Source organism: Haliaeetus albicilla, chromosome 1 (assembly GCF_947461875.1).
Source record: "Haliaeetus albicilla chromosome 1, bHalAlb1.1, whole genome shotgun sequence".
In the NCBI taxonomy this organism is placed as follows: domain Eukaryota; kingdom Metazoa; phylum Chordata; class Aves; order Accipitriformes; family Accipitridae; genus Haliaeetus; species Haliaeetus albicilla.
The window spans coordinates 45286019-45309702 of record NC_091483.1 but is presented as its reverse complement, the minus strand read 5'-3'; the positions used below and the strand labels follow the sequence as shown (position 1 = coordinate 45309702).

The following is a 23684-nucleotide window of genomic DNA, read 5'->3' as shown; positions in this document are numbered from 1 at the left end:
TTTTGTAAATTTTCTTTACCGAATTATAAGTACCTAAGAAATAGGAGTTGACACTTTCAAGAGTCCCTTAAAATTCTTAAAGGTCGGGGGGGGGGGAGAGAGAGAGACAATATCCCAAAGGGAACTGGATTTGTTCAGACTGACCTATGTACAACGTAAAAATAAGCCACAAGACAAAGGTGGGAAATAAGCAGAGGCACTATTGCAATAACCATGAGCACCTCTTTAGAGGTGAACTGACAAGTAGCATCGATTAATGTTTTCTTCCAGAAAACATCTCTGTAGTCTGAATGCTGATTAAAAGCCCCTCTAAAAACAGTTGGTTATCACAAAATCACCAAGGCTAGTAGGATTTTTAAAAGCCACAGCAAAGACATAAAAAAAAAAAAAAAAAAAAAATTGGCATGAAACACGTATGGTTTTATTGCCCAGAGAAACACAGCAATGTGTCCATTTTGAGGGAGTGGGGAGGTGTAGAGGGACAAAGGCATTATCATGAGCTAGTAAGACCACTAAACATGGTCCAGGATCTTGGGGTATTTTGTCTGCTTATTGTTGTTGCAGTGATGCATTGGTAATGCAGCTTGTAGTGCTGTAGCATGTATTTCACCTGTTGTATGAATAAAAATAAATTTAAAAAAAATCCTGCAGTTTTTAAAGTTGTTGATATCAGTTATTTTCTGGGAGCAGGTTTTTAATTTAAAAACACAAATTATTTGCTGATCCGACCTTGGTTTTTTGAGTATTTCCCTGATTAATAATAAGGTTTCAGCAGCCCCAGTCTTTATCTTTGAGGACAAAAAGGCAATGAAGGAAAAGGAAGGAAGGAAAAGGACAAATTTGCAAAATGTGAACTTTTTTTTTTTTTTATTTTAGAAATCCCATTATTGTGCAAGACTTGTTGTAAAACAAAGTACTGGCTTTTATAGTTGTATAATTAAACTCCTTTCTTTGTTTGCAGCCACACCATCTTCTCTTTGCCAGCTCTGCCGACTATGTATCCGAAATTACATAGGAAGAGCTAGACTGCATCTTGTGCCACAACTCCAGCTGCCAACAATACTGAAGAATTTCTTACAGTATAGATAACATAGTAATTAACCTTTAGAAACTTGAATAACAAGTACTTTTTCTTCTTTCTGTTTATTGTACGTTTTATCTAAAGAACTGCTGGGCGGAAGAAAAGCCTTTTGCATATTACTTAAAAAAATATATATCTTTGACACCTGGTGTTGGTATATAATAATAATTGGGAGCCATTCAGCAACTGGTACCAAGGTGCTAATAAGGCTGAATTGAATTAGTGTGCTGATACTCTGGGAAATGATTGTATAGCTTTAGCTTAACACTTACTAAATAGCTTTAGTGCTGTTAATTTTAATTGTATTTATACTTTTAAAATCTGTTTGACAAACCTGAACCACAAAGAGTTTCTTCATTATTATTTGTTAAGTTTGTCCATTTAGAGTCATTATTTTATGTGTTTTTAAATTTCTATTTTTTGTGTACCTAAAAATACTTGGTGATGGGTGCACTATATACATTGGTAAAAATAAAGCAAATAGATGTCCATTTTTCTTCTTTTTCTTTATATAGACAATTCATTAATGACAGTGAGAAACTTCCGTTATTCTTCCTCACTGCCTGTGCTGTGAATTGGAATTATGCTGCTGTGAACATAATCACAATTTTTTCAGCCATGCACAGTTTATAGAGTCTCTGTTTATTAGTACAATTAGTAACTTCAAAAATTCCAGAGGAATATTCCTCAAAAAGCCTTTATGCTGACATACTTTTGATCTCCTCTTGTAAAACAGAATTATCTGGGCTCTTTCCTTATCTTTTCATAACAATGCTGTATCGCAACTCACGGGCATATTGAATAATCATTTGCCTCTGAGAAAGGCATATATTATTGTATATTATCTGTGAGGGTTCTGAAGGCATATCATGGAGATGTGGATACTGAATCTTCAACCTCAAGTTCAGGAGGTGGATACAAGGCTCCAGAAAGAAATGTATCACTTCCCTGTATCAGGACAGGTATCACTCTGAAAACGACCTTATTTCTCTTACTGTCTGGTTTATAAACAGTTACCCAGCTCCAAAAATCATGTTGCAGAATCTCAGAATGCTCTAGCAGGCATTTCTGTGATCAGGTTGAAATTTTATTGTTCAACTCTCTAGCCAGAGAAGGAATGCTGACACCCCCAAGAGACATTAGAAAACCCGAAGGGTTTCTGCCTTGCTCATCCCCTTGCCTGTTAATGATTGCCAGTCATGTAAAAAACAGGTGTTCTTCATCAAAATACAGCACTCCTTCTCTCGGTCTTTTCATTTGGTCTTCCTTTGAGAACAGGACACTTCCCCAGTGACTGATACTCAATTCCTGCAAACCAAAGCATGAGACACCTGCAAATTTACCCCTTGCCCTTAGTGATTCACTTTCTTCTACTCCTTTTCAGTAACTCCGTATGTATGTTCCTACTGGAAAGATGCTAAGTGAGGAACTGGCTACAGAGGAAGTTTTCACATAGAAGAATGCTTAGTCAGTTGCTAAATTGTATCCTAACAAAATGCAGTTCTCTGACACTTGCCCTTGTTAAAAGTAATCTTAATTTGCTTCTGTTCCCTGCAAAAACTCTAGTGAGGGCCTCTTCTGGAGTCCCTGTAAAGCATAAGTAAGTCAGATGCAAGTAAGAGGAACTGCTTAGGAGTCCATAATGCACATACTCTGTAATGGAGCAAGTTGGGTCGTTTTGGTTTTCATCCAGAAACCAGTAATTTGTGTTTTTATGTACAATACGTTTTTATGTACAGTACCATTACTGTGTACTACTTCAAGAAACAAGGAAGTGCCAAGCCAACCATGGCACTGTTGACCTTTTCTATGTACAATGAGATCATTTAGACCCTCACCTTCAGGTGTACGTGGTGCTTTTCAAGTCTGACTCAGGAAAAGTGTCAAAAAAAAAAAAAAAGCTTTTGTGTTCTATACAATAAGATCAGTTTTCAGCAAGCACGGCTCTTCTGCAAAACACCTGTTTGAAACAAAACTAGATGATGTTAGAAGTTTTGTTGTGAGTCACAACAGAGTCCAAGCCGTCTCATTACAAATAGGTGTGTTCATGCTCCCGTGGCATTTGCAGTGTCTGTTCCCACCATTCCCACTGCTCCTTGCCATCATCCGAAGAGCAAACAAGACCTTCTTAAGAGTTTACAAGTATTTGGTACTACTTTCTCTGTAAGTCTATGGAATGGTAGACTAGCCGGAAGAGTAATCCAGAACTAGCTTATTATGACTTCGATCTCAGGCACTGTGCAGTTCTCAACATAATCTTTAATCTTTTGCTACCAGATAACTATATGAAAATAGAGTCACTTTGGCAAGCTGAGCCAAGTTGGATGGGCATCCCTTCTGTTACTATGTAACAGGAACAAACAAAATAGGGAATGGATGTTGTTGCCCTGGCAGGACTATCTGTGTACGGGAAGAGGTCTCTGGCAGATCAGCCCATGCTCATGCCACATACCAGAAATACATAGCAACGAAATACCTGACATTAATGTTTGGTAAAATCCTTTCCAAAAAATGATCCCTTGTTTAGCCAGAAATGAAAGGAAACAGACTTGTTATTCTTCTCATTATGTGGGGGCCCCATTCCTGTAGGGCTCTGATGGTTTGGATTCTTAGTATGAAATAAATGTTGAGTAATGTATTGAAGTATTAGGAACCGGGAACTGAAACAAACATTGAACCATGTCAGAGCACTGTCAAAAGACTACTAACTCTGGCACACCCAAGTTTAGAAGGAGTCTTCTTTACTGGCTGAAGTATCTCTTACTGTATGAATGATTATACCAGCAAAAGAGTATCATAAGGCATTTTCAGGGGAAAAAACAAAAAAAACAAACCAAAAAACCCCCCAAACAAAAAAACCCAAACCAACCAAACAACCAACCCCAAACCGTAGTGTGATATCTCGATTCTGCAAAGGAATCCAACTGTGAAATCCTGCAGGCGTGCTGAAAAAGCACCTCGCGGCAGACGAACGGTGCCGCACTGGCGTCTCGGAAGAGGCCGGGAGTACCGGACTCGCCGTGCCTTTACCGCCGGGGCTGCCCCCGCCCGCCCCGCTCCGGCCGCTGCCGGGAGGCGGCGAAGGGGCTCTCGGCGGCCAGCGCCGCTCTGCCCCGCCGTGGCTTCCCCGCAGCCGGGGCCGCCCCGCGCTCGGCTGGCTGCAGAGCCGCGACCTCTCTCCCTCCGCCCCGGGCGCTACCCGGGCCGCGGCGGGCCGGGCCGGGCCGGGCCGGGCCGGGGGGCGGGAGCGGGAGCCGGCGCCCCCGTGCGCTGCCTCGGCCGGGAGCTCTCCCCCGGGCAGCTGGCGGGGAGAGCCTGCCGCGCCACAAGCCCGCCGGACACCCAGGGCCGCGCCTGCGGGACGGGGAAGCTCCCGGCCCGCCGAGCTCGGCAGCTGGTCCCGGCGGCGGCTGGCGAGGGCCCCGCGGCGGCGGCGGCGGCGGCCGGGGCGGCGGCGGCGGGTCCGGGCGCGGACCGGGCGTTCGGGCGGCCCTTGCGGCGGGGGCGGGCGTGGCGGCCTAAACTCTGTCATTTTGAGTTCCCGCTCCACCTGACTGAGGTGTACAAAAGGTGAACACCCAGGCTACGCCGTTGCTTTCGGCAGTATTTGGCTTATTTTTGTACTTGTGCAAATTAGGTCTTGGTACTGAAAGCCTCGCTGGGTGAATTAAAGGGGTTTGGGGAGCAACCTCAGTTTGGATACCAAAACTGCACAGGCATCTTCTTTGCACTTGCTCACACCCCAAACTTTTCTTCCTGTTGCATAAAGTTGTTTGTTTGGGGTTTTTTTGTTGCAAAACAGAAGCAAAACCTTGCCCGGGAGTTGATAGAGGGAACAATTCCCTGTAAGCCAGGAGCCGCAGAGGCTCAGGTGCAGGACACCTACGCGATGCTAACTAATAGAGGGTGAGTTGGTGATGCCTACAGGTGGTTTTGTCGGCATTTGTCACTAGCACTGACCTATTGCTCAGTATCCTTAATATCTTATCCTGATTTGGCAAGAACTAGCACAGTCATAAATGAAAAATGTGGTTTAAAGTGAAATTTGACTCTGGAAGAAGAGCTTGAGATGCTTTAACTTTGCTGATGGTGCTCACAGGCCTGGATATCGACTGCTGTTTGATTCCCTTCAGCTTGACCAAATAGCTTTGGTCAAGCTATTTAAGATGATCGTCTATTGGTTTCACTGTTTTCAAAATGAAAGTAATTACATGTTACAGACTTGTAAAAACTAAATAACTACAAATGAGTGATTTTTTTTTTAATGATGTAATAAATTCCTGAACACTTTTTTTTTTTTTACCTTCAGAATTAAAAAAACTTCAAGACAGGGAAGTTGATTTTACTGACTACTATTACCAGGCAGTTACCCATGGTCACCAGAGCAACAGCTTCAAAGGCCATCAAGAGTAACATCAGGCTAACAGACATAATGATGGAGCCTAGTATTAACTTAAATAGACAGAAGGTTAATGCCATCATTAATATGCACATGAGAATGCATGAGAGGGAAGAGGATCCATGTGACTGTTTTTGTTGTTGGTTTTTATTTTCTTAACAAGCAGAAGAGCAGGACCAGAGCTCGGGACAGCCATATTTTACCACAGCTACAGTGCTAAGTGTCAGGGTGAGAACTGAAGGCAGCGAGCAGCAGGCCTCCTGCGGCTACCTTTTTGTCTTGCTTGCCTAAACGTGGTTGGGGAGTACCATTAGAACTGTAGAGGTGATTGATAACATGAACTGGGCCATACGTACAGTCTTCTGAATTTTTCCCAGTGTTTCATGATGTTTGATGACTGCTGTGTGGCTACATGCAACATTCCTTGGGTAGTGTATCAGTGTTATGCTACTGGGGTAAAATTTAAATTTAATAAATGGGACTTCCACGATTAACACGTTATTGATAGATACTCCTCTCTGCTACTCCTTATTACTGACAAAAGCTGCTGAGTTCCTTAGCTCTTCTTAGCTGAATCATTATACCTATAGTAGAGATGGTATAACTTGTCGCTAATATTCTTTGAAGAAACAAATGGCTCTGGTTTCAAGGGGATAGCAGTGGATGTTGTACAGCGTCCTTCTAGTCAAACTACCGAGACATAGGGTGGATAAGTGGTTGATGAGGTGGACGGAAAATTGCCTGGACTGTCATATTCAAAGGGCTGTGACCAAAGGGTTGTAGATGATGTCTAGCTGATGGCTGATTACAAATGATCTCCCTTTGGGATCATTTCTTGGGCCAGTATTGCTTAATGTCTTTAGTCATGACCTGGGACAATGGGATGGAGGACACACATAGCAAATAGGGGAGTGACTGACATGCTGGAGGTCCCTCCAGGTTCAGAGGGACTTCAGCAGGCTGGAGAAATGGGCTGACAGGATATGAGCCTCAGCGAAGACAAAGGCCAGCACTGGTGCTGGAGCAACCTGTGCACCGCTACAGGCTGCGGCCAGTTGGTTAGAAAGGACCTTTGCGGAAAAGGGTGTAGGGATTCCTGATGGAGAACAAGTTGAACAGTGCCCTTGCAGCAGTGGGGGCCAGCAGCATCTTGGGCTGTGTTAGTTAGTAAGGGTGTAATATGCCAGCACTTTTGGAAGTGATTCTGATCCTCCTTATGGCACTTGTAAGACTCCACCTGGGGTACCGTGCTCAGTGTTGGACCACCTGGTATAAAACATACCGGAGCAAGTCCAGGAAGGGCCACCAAGGTGGTTAGTGGGCTGATGTACAAGGAGTGGCTGAGAGGACTGGGTTTGTTCAGCCTTAGGAAGAGCAGGGGAAGTGATAATGCAGTAGCTAAGTATTTCCTTCTTCTGCTAATTAGGTTAATTTAACTTATGTGGATAATGTGTTAGGAATTGGATCAGTGATATTATCAGATGGTCTTCAAAAGTAAAAGGATATTTTCAAATCAATCAGTCTGAGTTTATATTCTATTCATTTCAATGTTATTACTCCTCTCTTCTGTGAGACAAACTGTAAGACCTCTATCAATCCAATCTTGCAAATGTTTGTACATGTATTGGTCTTACTGCAACCAGTTCAGATATTCTGAGGTCTAAAGAGACCATTAGCCTGTCTAGTTTGACCTTCTCTGTCTTGCAGGCCACTGCATTTCACTTAAATTATCTTACATTCAACTTCCTAACCAGCATGTTAACTAAAGCGTGTCTTTTTTTCGTGATGCTCTGTCTCAATTAAAAGACATCAGGGCCATATCAATGTTTCCCAAATGAGATTGAGTTCTCTGGTTTGTTTCATTTTGGAGCCCCTTTCTGCACTCCTGTGTGTTCTCAGTGTACTTCTCAAAATGCTGGCACTGACATGGAACCTAACAGTCCCATCTCAGTCTCTTCTGTGCCACAGGCCAAGGTAAAAAATCTCCCGTGTTTTTTAATGTACCATGTGTTCCGTGTACTGGGACTGTACAAGTTCTTCCAGCTTCTTGATGTCAGTGTAGCTGCAGGAGTAAATGAAGCATATGCAAACAGAATTTAGACATTGAACTTCAGGTCAGTCAGTCTTTTAGCTGCATCTTTAAAATTTCTGAAGAGAATAAAGTATACTGATTGACAGACGTCAAATGAAAAATTTGTTCTGGACCATCAGAAGGATGTATATGATCACAGTTTGTCAGAGGTTGGGCTTTCTGCTTTTCTTCAATATTGGACCTACTTTGCCAAGTAAGATGTTTAACTAGAATGACTGAATGATTTTACTCTTCAAATAGTTAAAGTTGTTCAAATTCAGCCTGTGGGGTTTCAAGACATACTGTCTAATCTCTCAACATCCTATTTCATGCTTATTTATGTGATCTTACACATTATGCCCCCAAAATGCTGAAGCCCTCTCATTTTATTTTTTTTTCAACATATGCAAAACGTTTGATTTGAAAAGAAGATACAGTGCACTTTTACCATACAACCTGTTTAAAATGTTTCCCCTTCTCTTTAGGTTTTGGCTTTTTGGTTTGGTTTTTTTTTTTGGTGTAGTATTCATTTTATACAGCTGTCAAATCACCTGGGTGTCAGTCAAGGAGGGGGTAGTAAGTGCAAATAAACTAGAAAACTGAACAACTAACTGATCAGATGCTTAACATGCTGCTGAAATGAACATCTTGAGATTTTTGCTTTAAAGGGCAGTTTAACATTAAATCAAATTTGGGACAACGTGTGGTTCACCATCTTTGTTGCTGCACACCCTCTGAGAACATAGCTCATATCCCAAAGGAAAAACTGTTTGCCACCTCATGTAAGTTTGTTTCTCACATCACATAAGTCTTCATTTTAATCTATTCAGATTGTAATGGTGTGTGGTTTTGGTTTACTTTTGCTGTAAAGGCAACAAAGAGATTTTGCGTTTAAAATTTGAAGGCATCAGATACAACGTCTTAGAAAACAGGAAGTTTGGAGGGGGCTTCCAGTATTTTTTATTTTTAATGTAAAATTGCTTTGAGCTTTTCCCTGGCATGGCACCTGTAGGAATTATTCTAATATTCAAAAGTGCATCTATTGCCTTCCTCGGAGCTTTGGTTTATTCTGGATACTTTCACCATACTGAAATCAGTTTTCCTCCCTCCAGTTATGTAATGATCTTCATTTTGTTGATGAATGTGTGATTGGGCAGGTGCTCCAGTCCTTACTTAAGCAATAATTCGCACAGCCCTGACAGACATCTTGACTGTGTAGGGAACCATAGGATAAGGTGCCGGAAAAGCGGGACACAAATAGTCAGCTCTGTAGCGAGTCAGAGTCCTGGTTGTAGGCATCCTGCTGAACCACACCATGGCCCAACCCACGTAGACACCAACGTGTTTGGCTGGTTTGGACGCTGGTAGCAATAATCCCAAACTCTGACCAATTTTCAGGTTCTTTGTATGTATTTTTCCCTTGTCCCACCAACAATAGTCTACAGCGGTTCAAATGATCATACCCTCAGAAGATGGCAGTGCTTTGGCTTTATGTGTATATATAGGGCTCAAATGCTACTTTCATCAGGAAAGATGAGGCCTTCTTTCACTGTTTAAGGTGATTAAAACAGCATTGTCACTTTTAAATTATGGAGTTTTAATAGTTTGAATCTTCAAAGCCACTGTTTCCTTTGATATAGTTTTCCAGTTGCACTGCCCCACCATGCATCTAGATTCCTCAGAAACAAGAGACAAAACAGGTGTTCATTTTAAAGAAAACCAGGTGAAACAAGCTGACAGATCCTGTTACAAGGGATGCTTGGTACCTCCCTGCAGACCACTGCAAGGGTTACCCAGAGTGGAACATTGGAACACAAACCCCAGTCTGATTACAGTAGTGTTGACTGCATAATCAACAAAAAGAAATTTAAGTTTACTGTCTGTTAGGGAACAATTCTTTTTTAAGCAAATAAATTGAAAACCTCTTTGAAATAATTGTATTCTATAAAATGCAGCTTTCATTATTATTTCTTAATATCTGCAATACTGTAATTTACTCATTTTTATAACATTGCCTTACTTCCTTGTCAGCTTCATTTCTTCCTAGAGCTGGTTTACTATTAATTTTTCCTGACAGAAGTGTTACTGATAGAACATTGGAAGCCACAAGGTATAATTGTTGCATGTGAAATATTCACTAAATCTGAAAGCATACTTCATGTCTTCCTATCTTGACCTATTGTGCAAAAGCATACTGGTCTTCACAACTGCTCTTCTATATATATTCCCCACCCCGTGTTTTTGATAATTTTTAATCTAGAGCAAAGATGATTGTGGGTTTCATTTCCTTCCTACATAAATGTGTAAGCTTCAAGTTTAAAAAAAACCCAACAAACCACTAATGCCTATTCTGAAAAAGAGATCTAGACTCAGTAGTTTAGTTTTGTTTCCTGTGTAAAGAATGAAGGGAGTTTCTTGCATTAGTGTCATCTTAAATTGTTGCAATTCTGGATTTAAATTATTTTACCCAATGGAGATATTCAACACCATGGATTTAAAGTGTCATATCTCATTTTAAAGGCAGTCTTTGCAATGGGAAGAGTTTATAGCATGATAGAATTTTTTTTTTATTGTTTTAGAACCCACCTAGGAAAGTATCAGAGGTAACTGCAGTCTGTGAAGCTTATAAACATGTCAGTAATGTTGGTCAGATTCTTTCAACAGAACAATGACTTTGATTTGGTAGGGATAAAGTGCTGTTAAACTTAACTGAGATTTAATAGTATTGGAAAGCACTAGCTGTATAGCTTGATAAATTTCCTCATTCAAACAGAAATATGACTTTTACAGAAGAGTCAAACAATCATCTGAAGACAAAGGATTCTTTAATATTAAGGGAAAGTATCTGTATTTGACTAGCTGTGCCAGACAATGAAGTCACACATTAGCAAACAATCTGAAATTATTTTTGAAAGTGATGATTCTATAGTTTGACAGTTGCAACCACAGTTGTAGCAGCAGACAAAATTACAACCTTCTCTGCATGTTCCCCTCACTCACCACATGGGATACAACCACCTTGAAGAAAATGCAACCTCATTTTATTCACAATGACCGTTACCTGATGGATTCCCAATACAAAATGTGCCCTTTGACTTAATTTCTGTATTTCAGCAATGAAAGAGTTCTTAACCCTCACTCCCTAATACAAAGGAGTAGATTTATCTAAGATTCCATGTTAAGGCACAGTTTATGTTCAACAAATTGATGCAGTTATACTACATATTGTAAGATATTTAAAGTGTGAAATATCGTTAAAAATCCTTAGGATGCAGCAAAAGATTTTAAATAGAGTGGCAGTTGAGTCAATCCTTCAGATCCCAATGATCAGTCATGGGGCTGCATGTTCAGTTCTTACCTTTGCTCTCCAACTCTGTATTAACAGCTTTTACATAGAAGGTTGTACAATTTACATGCTAAAAGATAGCTAGCCTTTCATTTGACAGAAGCAACATATTGGATACTGACTGCTGGAAAATTCTTTCAAAAACTATGAATTTTTATTTCTGAAATCCAACTCTTATTCCCCAAGCTCCACAGGGTTAAACAAAAGAAAACATTTTCCAAACAATACCTGCAAAAAGTAAAACATTCTGTTCCAGCATCCAAGTATGTACAAAAATGTTTTTGTATAGGTTACAAAACAGCTAAGCTTCCACCCCCATATATTCTTACACCAGAAACCCTGTAATAATACTCTAGAACATTGACAGAATTAATTTTTAACTTTTTAAAGGGAGGGAAAACAGGAATTTTTTATTTCTAATCTCCATCCCACCTTTCCAGCATGGTGGCATTTTTATTTCTAGTTAAATGAGGGCATTGCTTACATATATATTGAGGATTTTCTTCAATAGGGTCTGCTAAAAAGAGACCTTGTGTTATTTCCAGTTTTACAACAGTTTCTCTAGAAATAGTTCTGCCAATTTTTAATTGCAATTTCTTTACATTTTATGTAACTATCAGGATTTTAAAATTTATTTTAAAGCAGCAGCAAAAAACGTAACAAGAGTTAAAGTAGATTTCTGCTTGTGTGCCATCAATTAAGCTAACAAAGAATATTATAACTAAGGCATCTTTTCTACAGGTAAGTAATTCTGATAATAATTATTCTTATTAATAATTCTTATAAAGTATAAGATTTACCTTATGATTAAATTCCATACTATACACAGCTTTCAAATTTAAATATTTGTAGTATTCTATTACCATAATTTTCTTTTCATTTGAGCACAGCTTTAGTAAATAAAAATATATCCACAAGTATTTACTTCTGGTCTGTCATACTATAAGTATATTTGTAACTAATAGAAAATGTAGAAAGAAAACAAGTATTTTAAATATACATGACATATTTAAATAACTTCAATACATTTACTGTTTGTTCCTTATAAACCCTTTGTTGTTTTTTTTTTTAAAAAAAAAAGTTTTATAAATACATTTTAGCTTCCAGTGAAATATAAGGGGGACAGTTGCCAAAGATGAACTTATTAGAAAATAGAATTTTATAATCTAGATATTCAAACCTATCTAAACAAAACATTAGCAAACAGCTTTGTACTGCTATTAAAGCACAATAACTAATGGATGAAAAAAAAATCATCTGAGCACTTTTTAATTTTTACTTTTGCTATAGAATCCTATGTGTAAAAAATTAGTTAAAATTAAAAAGGGGGACACAATGCATGAAACAGCTGCAGGATTCCAGTCATTCTAAAAACAGGTTGCAGTGGCTATCAATAAAGTCATTCTATTACTATATATTTGAAAGTGTTTTTGTGGATTTCACAGTTTGTTATCAGTATTTTGATAACATGCATATAGTTGCTTACTTCCTTTACAAGGCATCTGTTTACACAGAGTTGACTGAAATATGTCTATTGTCTGACAACACTATTCTTACTTAAAAAAAAAAAAGACATGGCTGTCTATGAAGTTAGGAATTTTTTTTTTTCTTTGGATTCTCAAATAACTTTTTCTTTGGATTATCAACAAACATTTGTATAGAAATCTTTTTCTTGTTCTCATTTTACAAAGTCCAAGTAATCACCCTTCAGGAGGAGTCAACTGCCATCTTTCTGTCCTTTGACAATCAAGGTTAAATCAGTATTAATCCCCAGAGTGTTATTTTAAGCAGTACAAAGTACAGAGGAAAACACCTCATCAAAATGGGTTAAGTCGTATTCCTGTTCCTAGTGGTGAAAAAGGATTCACTTTGGCCCACATCAAAGCATCATTCAGTGAAATAGCAGATTTTCCATCTTCAAGGAAGAACACGGGACCCTGTAGAGCAAAAATGTTTGGGGAAAGAAAGAAAAAGGAAGTAAACATGTATTGTGTAAAGGCTATCACAACAGAAAGCACATTTTGTTTTATCTGAGAGCATGAAAACCTGATTTACAACTATCATCTATGTTCGTGCAAAAATTGTACCACACCAACTTAAAGCTTTGATAATAGTTACACAGTATAAATTGAGTGAACTTTTTATGTTCCAAAATGTGGAGACCCAATATTTCATAATCCTTAAATTTATAGTTTGATTTTTAATAATTGTGGTATTTTATATGTTTGTCAATTAATCCAAAGTTAAATTTAGCCTGAATTAGAAACCGAAGTAACAAGTTTTTTTCCTTCAGAATGTTGTACATATTTCATTGTGTCTCTGTCATTATCTGTGCTGATCTGCATGTTCCCCCATCTACAAAAAAAACCAATATAATGTTTTCAAAGAATTCATGGAGACATGGAGCCTACATGCAGTCTACAGAACAATTTCAAATGTTCACTATGAAAAGGGTAAAAATACTAGTTTATCTGGTGGAGGAAGAGCTATTTTTGCCAATCTCTTCATTTGACAAAATATGGTCTTGAAGCTGCAATTCAGTTTAAGTGCCACCTTAAGAGTTCTGCTCTCTGAACTTGCTACTTAAAACTTGTGAACCCAAGCAGTTAGGCTACTATACCTTAGTATTAACTAAGTGATTTGTGAGATGATCTGCATGCCTAAAGCAATGACTCCTAATGTTCACTAATCCAGAAATAAGGATATTGTATATGACAAGCTGGTAGCACCATATTTGTTATTCTTGTTGAATGGATTATAACAATGGCAGCTTTACATGGCAGTTAGCCAACGTTGAGAGTATAGCCATAGCCAGAGACCATGGGTCTAATGTGGAAGCATTGGCAGCAAGGTTTTTTTAGGCTTGACAGTGTGCAGTTGTGAAATTTTGTTTACCTCAGAAATCCCACTAGCATCCACTTTCTGACACAAAACTACCCCTCTTTATCTCTGAACAACCCTGTTACTCTTTGGGCTGGCATCTTGCACTAGACAGAGGAAACAGACTCAGTCTCATGTAAGAGAGTAAATTCACCCTGAGGCACTGTCTGGAGACAGGAGCCCAAGAGTTGTGTTTTCAGGCTCTGTTGATTTTCCCTTTATGGAAGTAACAACATATACCAAAGAGGTGTTATAAGGACTAGTATGTTTTCATCATAAAGCTCTATGTGAGTGATGAATAAATATATTTGAACATTTAGTCTTCTAATATTTTTTTTAATCATGAATTACAAGTTTTATAATATGCATTTCCATAATAATAAATACTAATAACAGAATAATGTTAGTATGTGATTGAAGAGAAATAATTTCCTGGTTTTTATTCAAGCTGTGGTGAGGTAGTAGGCAGTAAGTTACATGCACTTTAGATGGAACATTTGGCAAAGGAAATCTGTCTTTCCCATGGAAATTAAAAATTTTGGATTGGGAAACCTGGCAATTATTTGATTGGACAATTCTTTATATAGCCTTTTTTATATAGCAGATGTCAGCACTTATTGTCTTTAAGTTCTGCTTCTGTAACAACAGGGAAAACATTTTTCCTCCCAAATGATGGAAGGGACCTTAAGATTTACTGTAACCTCACAACTAGTCAATGCTATCACCAAGCAAAAAACACCTCAGCTCACTGAAACCATACCTGTATCCTTAGCCCTGTCAAACAAGAGATGTGAACATCTGAATGACTAGGAAGATTTGATCCAGTGACATAGTCTGGCCCAACAAGTCCTTTCAGAGGCTCCTCTTGTATTCGTGATACAAGTATTGAATACACCATTCTCTGCGATTCAGATGGCGGGGTGCATGGCAATTCATCGGTAGGCCTATGAACAAAAGACACTTGTTTTTCAACTCTACATCTTAATTTGTGTTAGAAATTAAGAGCCACAAAGTACTCATTTTTTACATTCATATTCAGATTTTACAAAGGAAATAAATACTGTATTTACAACTAAACAGATATTAATAGTCTCATTCATGGTAATTTTATGTTTTTCCACCTACTTGTTTAATTGAGTACAAGCCCTCCATGCATCTAGTTCCTCAGAAAGCTGTTCAATTTTCAAAGGTACAGATACCTCTCGTCTCTTTAAAAGCTGACTGAAAAAGAATGCAAGTAATTAAAGTCCAAATTAATTCTAACAATAAATATTTTCTTAAAATAAAAACAAGGTAGACAGTAGTAATATAAAACTATTTTTGATTGGATATGGAAATAACTTTAAGGAAATAAATTGATCCTTCACAATAATCACTATATTAAACCTTAGAAATATTAAATTACTAGATATAAAAGTATACCTTTTCATTTAAGTTTTATTTTAATTATCCCTATTTACATCTTATTTAAGCTTGTCCTTAATTAGCTGTATTTTTTTTAATTTGAGGCCGTTCTATATTTTAAGGCTATATGCATTCTCATTTCTTAATAATGACAACTTTACTAAAATTAAGGACCCATTTTGCCTATATTTAGTAGACATGATAAAAAATACAGTTAAAAGTAAGACAGTTCAATACATGCTCTGGGACAGCCTTGTTTCACCTGATTACTTGCAGAAAACAATTTCAAAATCCTTGCAGTAGATGTATTTTTTATTTATCAAAACATAATACAAAGGACAGTTATTACCTGACCTAATTCAGCAAACTTCCATTTGTGCTGGGATGCCTTAAAAATGTTCAGCTTAAGCACGTAAGTGTCCAGGTTAAGATGGGCTGGAATCTAAAAATCTATGAATCCTGAAAATACTGGGAAATCTGAGAAAAAAATTTAGAGCGGTATTTTTCTGTGGTTCTTTAAATCCCAGGAAAACTTACAGCTTGACAGCCGAAGTATCACAAACTGAGTCTCAAAGACAGCTTGTTACTAGTCTATTAATTTTCATATCAGAAGTGCCCTTCTGTAAAAGCTTGTATTTCATCTTGTTGTTTTCCATACGTAAGTCTGGTGGCTCACAAAAGAAAAAACAAAACAAAACAAAACAGTCCTTTTCCCCATCATCTCACCAAGTTTCAGAGATGAGGATGGCTAAGAGGAAAGGAGTGATGTTGAGACATCTGATGGAGAGGAGTAAAAGAAAAGGGGCAAACACACAGTTCTGAGATGTTAAATTTATGTAGTCTAATTATTCTTGATAGGTAATTCTGATAAAACATCAGGAGGTGTAGGAAAGCTCACAGTTCTAGTAAGGTGTGAAAGGACTGGACAATATACACAACATTTATTCTTGATGAAGAGGTAAATGAGCTGAAATTCTTAGCAAAGCTACAGTGGTCGGTAGAGAATGACAGCTAGAACAATGCCAACACAGCTTGCACTATGAAATCAGTGACATCTTGGAGCTGGCCTTGCTACTCAGCAAGTCAGGGGACAAAACAAAAAGGATTTGACAATCCCAAATTGTGAGGGAGAAACAGAAGTAAGTCAGCTGGTTAGCAGTATTGTTACCAAACCAGACAGGAAGACTAAACAATCACAGTTATACTCTGAGGAAGGAATTTAAAGTATTGTACGTAAACCTATTTTATTTACTAGGCAAGATAAAGATTATTATCTTAATCTTTCTCCTTTCAAGTCCAAGTGGGACAAGCGGGGTCAGGTAAGTCAAGTGTACCAAGTGTAATCAAGTGGGTCAGGTTGAGTAGGGTCAAGTGGGTTGGGCCAAGCCAGATTGGGCTGGATCAAGCCAAGTCTGGTCAAGTCAAGTGGGCCAAGCCAGGTCATGTGAAGTGGGTGAGGTTAAGTCAAGTCAGTTGGGTTAGGCTGAGCTGGTTCAAGTCAGTCAAATCAATTGGGTCAGGCTGAGCTGGTTAAGTCAGTCAAGTCTAGTCAGGTGGGCTTAGTCAGGTCAGGTCAAGGCAAGTTGGGTGACTGGTTGGGGTTGAGCTGGTCCAACTGGGCAGGACCGGGCCAGGTCAAGTGTATTAATGCCTGGAATATTAGCTCACTGAGTAACAGAAGGTCAAGCCAGGTTTCTTGGTGGGAATCAAGCTAGTGCATCATGAACTCTAAATTCAAAGCTTGTCCTTGTTGCTACCGAGGAAGTCTTGGCAAATGGCCTACACATAGATACAAAATTAGAACTGTTACTGTTAACACATGATCATGCATGGAGGTAATACTGAATACTCATCTATTTCTAAAAATTGTTTTTCCTGCAGAACTAAGAGTTTGACTGAAATCTTGGATTCACAACTAGTTGCATTACCTCAGAAACTTTTATGTGTATAATTTTTATTTTTTTTTGGTAGGGAGGAAAGGGGTGTAGGGACAACATATGGCATACATCATAATAGGGACTGAGATTTTCCAGTGTTAGTGAAAACATAATATTACCTTGTATACTCATAAAGTGCAGGTACAATGCTATTGTACTGTCTTCTGATAGCAAGTAAAGCACCAATGTAACCACACAAAATCAGCAACTCATTCCGAAGTCTATAAATGAACAAGTATTAATCATGAACAATAACAAGCATTTGCAAAAACATTAAACAAACTCATAATCAAAATGATCACTTTAAAACCTAATTTATCCATCCATCTTTTGTGGATAATGTTTGCTGATTATGCTTACTTACTGTGTGATGTAATTGTTAAAACAGACTCCATCTGCTTTATATTGATCTCAATTATTAAATTTTAAATAGCATGTACAACACATAGTTATTAAGCACAATCATGTAAAGTTACAGAAACAACGTCACTCAGACCTTTTAATGTGATAAAACTCTAAATGTAAATAAAATTGCTTCACATATTAGTGTGGACTTCAGTTTCACCAAGTTTCCCCACAGGCCACAGGTAAGAGTTAAGCTTTTTGCTCCTTTTTAGTTCTTGACACTTACACCTGTGCAGGCACCCAGGCCTAGCTTCAACCATCTGTCATGATGGTGAACCACAGCTATCCAACTATTTTAGAGTTAATTTTGAGAGTGACAGCTCACATTTCCTTAACACTTTGACATAAAAACCCGTATTATGTGTGGTACCACTGCTCTTTTCCTTCAGGAAACTGAAACCACAGCTCATCAAAGTAAGATTCTTCAAGTAAGACCAATATTGATTCCCCCATTGTAAATGCCCCACAGAGAAAGCAGCAGTAAAATGTCTTTTTTTTCTTCTTGCTAAACCTTGAATATTTAGGAAAATTCCACATTCTATTCTCCCAACTGGGAACTAGCTTGCTTGCTTGCTGAATTTTTTTGTACCCCTCTTCTGGTAAACAAAAATGATAGTAACAGTGTGCACCTATATTTTTTTAATTCCCAAAGTTTCCTTTACTGGAGATTCCACTTTTATAAGTAAGGAAAATATACTCACTCACTACATTTATGCAACACTAATCGTTCAGTGCGTATGTAACTTAGAAGATCAAGATACGGACAGACTGAATCTAAAGTCCAATCTGAGCCACAAAGTTGTTCTGTTGAAAAATAGAAACAAAAGTACCTCAAGAGGCAAGCTATACAAATCATTTATGCTTTAAAAGGTTTCTTTGTCCAAGGACCTACCTTTCACATACTGAATGCCAATAGGGAGAGCCTTTTCAGGTTCTGTGCTTAACAGATAGTACTTTATAGTTTCAAATATATCCCCATCTGCCTGAATTGTCTCTGCCAACCGCATGCATTCTTCTACATCAGGAAGATTACACTGGAAAACAAAGATTTTGCTAAAGAATTACCGTAATGTTCAAACAATTCTTTAAGATGCAGAGAAATACTGAAGTTTCCACATAACAATAAGATCAAACTCTGTGAAAGAAGAGTCATTGCTGGACAGACATACTTGCATATAATGCGCTTTAAGAAAGCCATCTAGACCAGAGAACAACACAGGAGAAAGTTCTGTAACTTTAATTTAAGCAGTATTAGTTTCCATTGCTATTGTTTTTGTGAACTTTTTACTACTGCTTAATAGATGTGCAGTCTAAGTGGAACCTTAAGGGAGTTAGTGGAGCAGACCTTTCTGCTGCTGAAGAGGAAAGGGGGAATTTAAGGAGATTACAGACATAAGATGTAAAACAATTCAGCAGATCAGCTTCCTGTGCTATCCTAAGACATGATTAGGCTGCACTTCAGTGATGAGGAGGTTATAAATCATACTGACAGGTAATTCTGAAGATCATAAGCTACTTCAGGAAGTAACCTGTGTCATGGAAAGACTACACACAGAATAGAATTGAAGAACTGAAGTCCTTCTTGTGCAATACTGAAAATAAAGTCAATGAAGACTAAAAGAGCAAAAAAGGATATGTAACATGTAAGACTGTTAGTGACAAAGTCATCCTATTTGGCCTATAGTTTTCTGAAATTAATAAACAAATCAATACATAAGCTTGTTAGTGTTCAGGTAAATTCTTTTTCATTGTACCTTTTCATGCAGGTCATTTATTTCTGCTACGCATCCAGGATAAAAAGCACACAGTTTTACTAACTGCAATTTATTATCAGGAATCATCATAAGAAGATCAGCTGCTAAATTCCTGCACAAACAAAAGATGACATGTAGTTACTCTTAATGGTTTGTAATAGGAGGAAACTGTTTTCTCTTTTACATTCCTTTTATAAAGAAGAGTTTACTGAAAAAAATACTACTTCCAGAGAAGAGCAGAAGCAACCTTAGTCTCTAAGAGTATTTTGGTGCAATAAATGTGGCTTAATCTGTTCATCTTTTTGGGGAAGTCATGTGTTAATTTTCTGTTGCTTTACTTGGTTGAATTAAACAGCTGTGCAATCCTAAAGCATCAGAACTACCTCAAAGTGAGATGGAAGAGTACGTGAGCAGGGATGGGAAGGAGGAAGTAGACCTATCCAATTTGAAAGAAGGAAAGAAGTTAATGTGGCTTTGTAACATGAAACCATCCTCAAACTTCCAGGCTTCTAGAGTTCCATGACATCAGCATAAAGCATCTCTCAGTCATCCAGAATGGCTAGCGCTTCTGTGACATTACAAAAGAGACATTATACAAGAAAAGAATGTGATACCTATTTTCGTCCTTCAGAAAGGAAAATTGTGTTTTAGCAAACTGACATTTCTGAAATATTCCTAACTTTTTACCATTTGTTACCCCCTCCTTAACACAACAAGCAGCTGGAGGGAACATATGTAAATATTAAGAAATTATTTTGAAACAATTATTCTATTGAGCTTTTAATAACTGATTATTCTGGTTGCTCTGTAGCTCTTCTATACATGCAGACATCATTTCTCCTGTGACCCACAAGACTGACTTGCCGCTGTGTAAGGCAAAAACTCCTACCGAGTTCCCCTGGATTTTCAGAATGTGGTCCTTGGCTTAAAAAAAATGTTTGAGTAAGCTACTGACCAATATTTGCAATTGCTTTCTATCCCACTTTCAAGTATTGATCACAATTAAAAAATTAGAACACTTAGTTTAAGCTTATTTTTAGCATGAGTAAAGCCACACACTTTTCAAATCTATCTTTCTGTAAACAAGCAAAATACCTGTATCCAAGTGATGGAAAGCTAAAAGGAAGACATTGAAACAGTAATGAACAAAACTTTGGTTTATATTCTTGCTTTACAGAGAAAAAATCTAGTAGAAAGTAATTAAACTACAACAGCAAATACAAGGGTCAGGTTAACCGACTTTAACAACAAAAAAAATAGCTTTCCAATGCCTTTTGACAACCTAAAGAAGGTAACGCCAAAAGGTCTTTGGAAAACCTGTTATACTATTACCATGCAATAGCCAATTTTCCAAGTTACAGAAAGGCTCTTTCAGACTATAGGATATTTCACAAGTTCTTAAACTATTTTCAAGATCAGTTACTCGCATGTACTCATCTTCATAAGCAATTTAAAGTGATTAGAAATTGCTCAGCCAAAAAACTGAAATCAAATGTTTATTTAAAAAAATCCAAAGAAGCCCTCATATAATAGCCTACAAATTGTGTTACCTGGAATGTTTCTTTAAGAATCAAACTGAAAACACTGTCAGTATAAAGAACAAAATCAAGTGGCTGAGTTTGCATATGCAGAATTCGGTATCTCAAGTACAATACCACTAACCTTCTGAATAACAGAAGGTTGCTTTTAACAGTATTTAAGTGCTAAACACAAATAAAACTAAAATGGTGTCTTAAACACTCACACATTTTCCCAAGGCTGTAGATTTGGAACGATGGGGAAGGGCATGAATGTTTCGTTTTGACTTTTTGGTTTTGATTTTATATTTCAGAGCACTTCTTAAAAAAACCCAAACCAACCAAATAAACAAACAAAAAAAAACATCCCACAAGACCCAAAATACATTCCACCAATAACTGATTTCATTATTAACCCATCAAGGTCCTTTTGGTATTCCTTGAGGTGTCTATAATTAAGTGTCTTTCTACAATGAAATGTTTCCAATTGATGGATATCCCTAAGCATAACAACGAGTAAAACAAAAAAGGGAGCCCTTCAAATATCAGAGGCCCTTGAACTCCAGCTTCCCCATAATTGATCTTATACATGCAGTGGTCTAAGGGGTATTATGCTGTGCTAGTATCTCTTCATTACAAAATATGAAGACATTCAGGTATCTCTGATCTTTTCCTACGGAATAGAAAAATATGCTGTAATGGCTGCAAATCAGAATCCAGGATTGCAGGCTGTAGCTGTAATAGGTGTTCAGTATAGCATATGAAACCCACTGACAAATCCAGATGTATGCTTGGGCAATATGCAGTACACCAATTTAAAATTTTATCACATATACCCATGTAGACTTCAGTGTACACATGCCATAAGTTTGCATTAGTTTTATGCACATACATGTAAATGCCATACTATTGTAAGTACTTGTTACAGCACTGAGTTCAGAACAAGCTTTTTTTATGGAACTCGAAAAAATATACAGTTTTTAACTCCATGTCCAGTGCTTCCTGTCAGGGGCTACATAAAAATCACTCTTCACAACAAAGGCAGGGAGATCAGAGAAAGAGCTTCAGAGACTTTAAAAGCTGCAGATGGAATTGCCAAAACAACCCTGTTAGAACCAGTGCAATGCAGACATGCTAAATCATTGCAAAACCAAACCAGCAAGCCATCCATTTCTTGTTTTATCTTTTCCTACAATGCTTCGTTGTCTAAGGCAGGTTAAATGCTCTGAGAGGAGTTCCACTATGTTTCTCTCAGGCTACCTCTAGATACTTAACGCAAATACCAACTGCAGCAGAAAATCTGATGCTTAATTGCAGTATCTGTTTAAGCACACGTTTTCTACGAAATGTTAATTCTGAAACACCTGTACAGCTGCCAAGTATACCTTAGGAAGATTTTCTGCTTTTCACTGGTAGACAAAAAACCAGACAAAACTATCCTTCAAAGTAAAATCACCACAGGGAGGAAAAGAAAATGTAGCAGAGAAAGTTTCCCCTATATGCAACACAGAAATGACTTAGTCCTGCAGAATTAAACAGTAATCCTGTTTCCTTAAATCTTGTCAGCTGTCTTGTATTCCTAATACCAATATACAATAATTCCTCAGCCTCTTAGGTTTTTATATTTTTCAAGCAAGTACTTAAAAATCACTTCACAGATCCTACTTAAGCTTCTGTTCCTTTTGACTTTATAATTCAGTTCTAGCCTTACTTTGTCTGAAGCAGTCATTTTTACTCAGTAGAGACTAGGACTTCTATACTACCTATTGCCCAGGTACCTAGGGTTTTTTTCAGTGGGTTTCATACTCTGTTTGACAATGACTCTTCTCTCATTTACAATGCATACATAATGTATTTTGAGATTAAAGCAGAACATTTGCATGCCCTGTACTTCAAAGGTCTAATATAGCAATTCTTATTCAAGCAGCAATTCTTATTCTACCTACCTATGGTGGTTTGGTGTCTATAAAGTTTCAGAAAGAAACACCTTTATCATTTTGTCAGGGGTGGGGGAGTGGGGGGGATAAAAAAAATCTTCTTTGGATTAAGAAATTCTTACCATGTTGTTACTGTCATACATTTTCTTGCTAGTAATTCTAGGGCATAATGTGTTGCTTGTGCTGCACTTTCTCCTAAGACAGTACCAACACTGATTGCCAACTCCAGTTCATTTCCACGAATCAGGTTTGCCATCGCAAGCTTGCTCAATGAAAAAATTATATCATTAAGGGACACAAGCACTTTTAGGGATTCACCATGTTGAGCATATGACATTCATTTATGAGACTGCTTTTTACAGAGGGACAAAATATGTATTAAAGCAACTTATATATAATTTGGGTCTCTTGTTCAAGTAAATAATTGTGCACCACATGTTAATCAGTTTTTAAATAACCAAATATATTTCCATTAGCAGAATCTTCCTTTATTCAACCAAAGAGATTATATAAATATCATACCCAAAAGCGATAATGATTCCTTCTAGTCTTAAGGAAGGACACTAGCTTTCAGAGTACATATTTCCCCTCTCTTTCGATGAAAGGAGACTCACACGCACCCACACCCCCACACCCCCCAAAACCAAACAAACCACCAAACCAGGAAGGACTCTCCTGTTCTTACCCTCTCCAGGCAACTGGAGTTGCTGGTAGGCATAGCAGAATATTAAACAGTAAGAGACTACATAACAACCTGAAATGTCTATTCATGTCTATAATACAGGCATTAACTGATTATTTCTTTCTCTCTGAACAGCTCATTAAGATGGAATTTTACTCATTTTGGGGGATAGAGCAGGAAGAATATATGGAGTCAGCAACAACAAAATCCAGAGAGAATGAGGAAAAGAAACAATTTGTAAAACTACAAACAAAATGAAAAATCTAATAAA

At 37.8% G+C, this 23684-nt stretch overlaps 3 protein-coding genes across 10 annotated transcripts in view; 2 read left to right on the top strand and 1 right to left on the bottom strand.

The window, feature by feature from the left end:
- ASB5 (ankyrin repeat and SOCS box containing 5) overlaps positions 1-1574 on the top strand; it is a 39184-nt gene extending 37610 nt beyond the window's left edge. For all 5 annotated transcript variants that reach the window (XM_069787384.1, XM_069787393.1, XM_069787408.1 and 2 more), the window contains one exon: positions 962-1574. In XM_069787384.1, coding sequence (XP_069643485.1) covers positions 962-1089 — 128 coding nt within the window. In that variant the 3' untranslated portion in view covers positions 1090-1574. The remainder of the gene's footprint in view (positions 1-961) is intronic.
- Positions 1575-4730: 3156 nt separating this feature from the next.
- On the top strand, positions 4731-7072 carry SPATA4 (spermatogenesis associated 4; the record flags this gene model as incomplete). The annotated part of the gene is given in 3 exon segments (XM_069789969.1): positions 4731-4980; positions 5385-5442; positions 5444-7072. Coding segments are annotated over 3 exon segments (504 nt in total), but the record flags the coding sequence as incomplete, so codon positions are not given.
- Positions 7073-10359: 3287 nt separating this feature from the next.
- Positions 10360-23684, bottom strand: part of WDR17 (WD repeat domain 17) — a 52973-nt gene continuing 39648 nt past the window's right edge. For 3 of the 4 annotated variants that reach the window (XM_069787356.1, XM_069787345.1, XM_069787365.1), the window contains 9 exons: positions 22854-22993; positions 20373-20393; positions 19278-19389; positions 18416-18557; positions 18225-18327; positions 17238-17339; positions 14903-14998; positions 14538-14721; positions 10360-12834 (listed from right to left, as the gene is read on the bottom strand). In XM_069787356.1, coding sequence (XP_069643457.1) covers positions 12715-12834; positions 14538-14721; positions 14903-14998; positions 17238-17339; positions 18225-18327; positions 18416-18557; positions 19278-19389; positions 20373-20393; positions 22854-22993 — 1020 coding nt within the window. In that variant the 3' untranslated portion in view covers positions 10360-12714. Of the gene's footprint in view, positions 12835-14537; positions 14722-14902; positions 14999-17237; positions 17340-18224; positions 18328-18415; positions 18558-19277; positions 19390-20372; positions 20394-22853; positions 22994-23684 lie in introns of those variants that run through there. The other variant, XR_011325428.1, reaches the window with a different exon arrangement.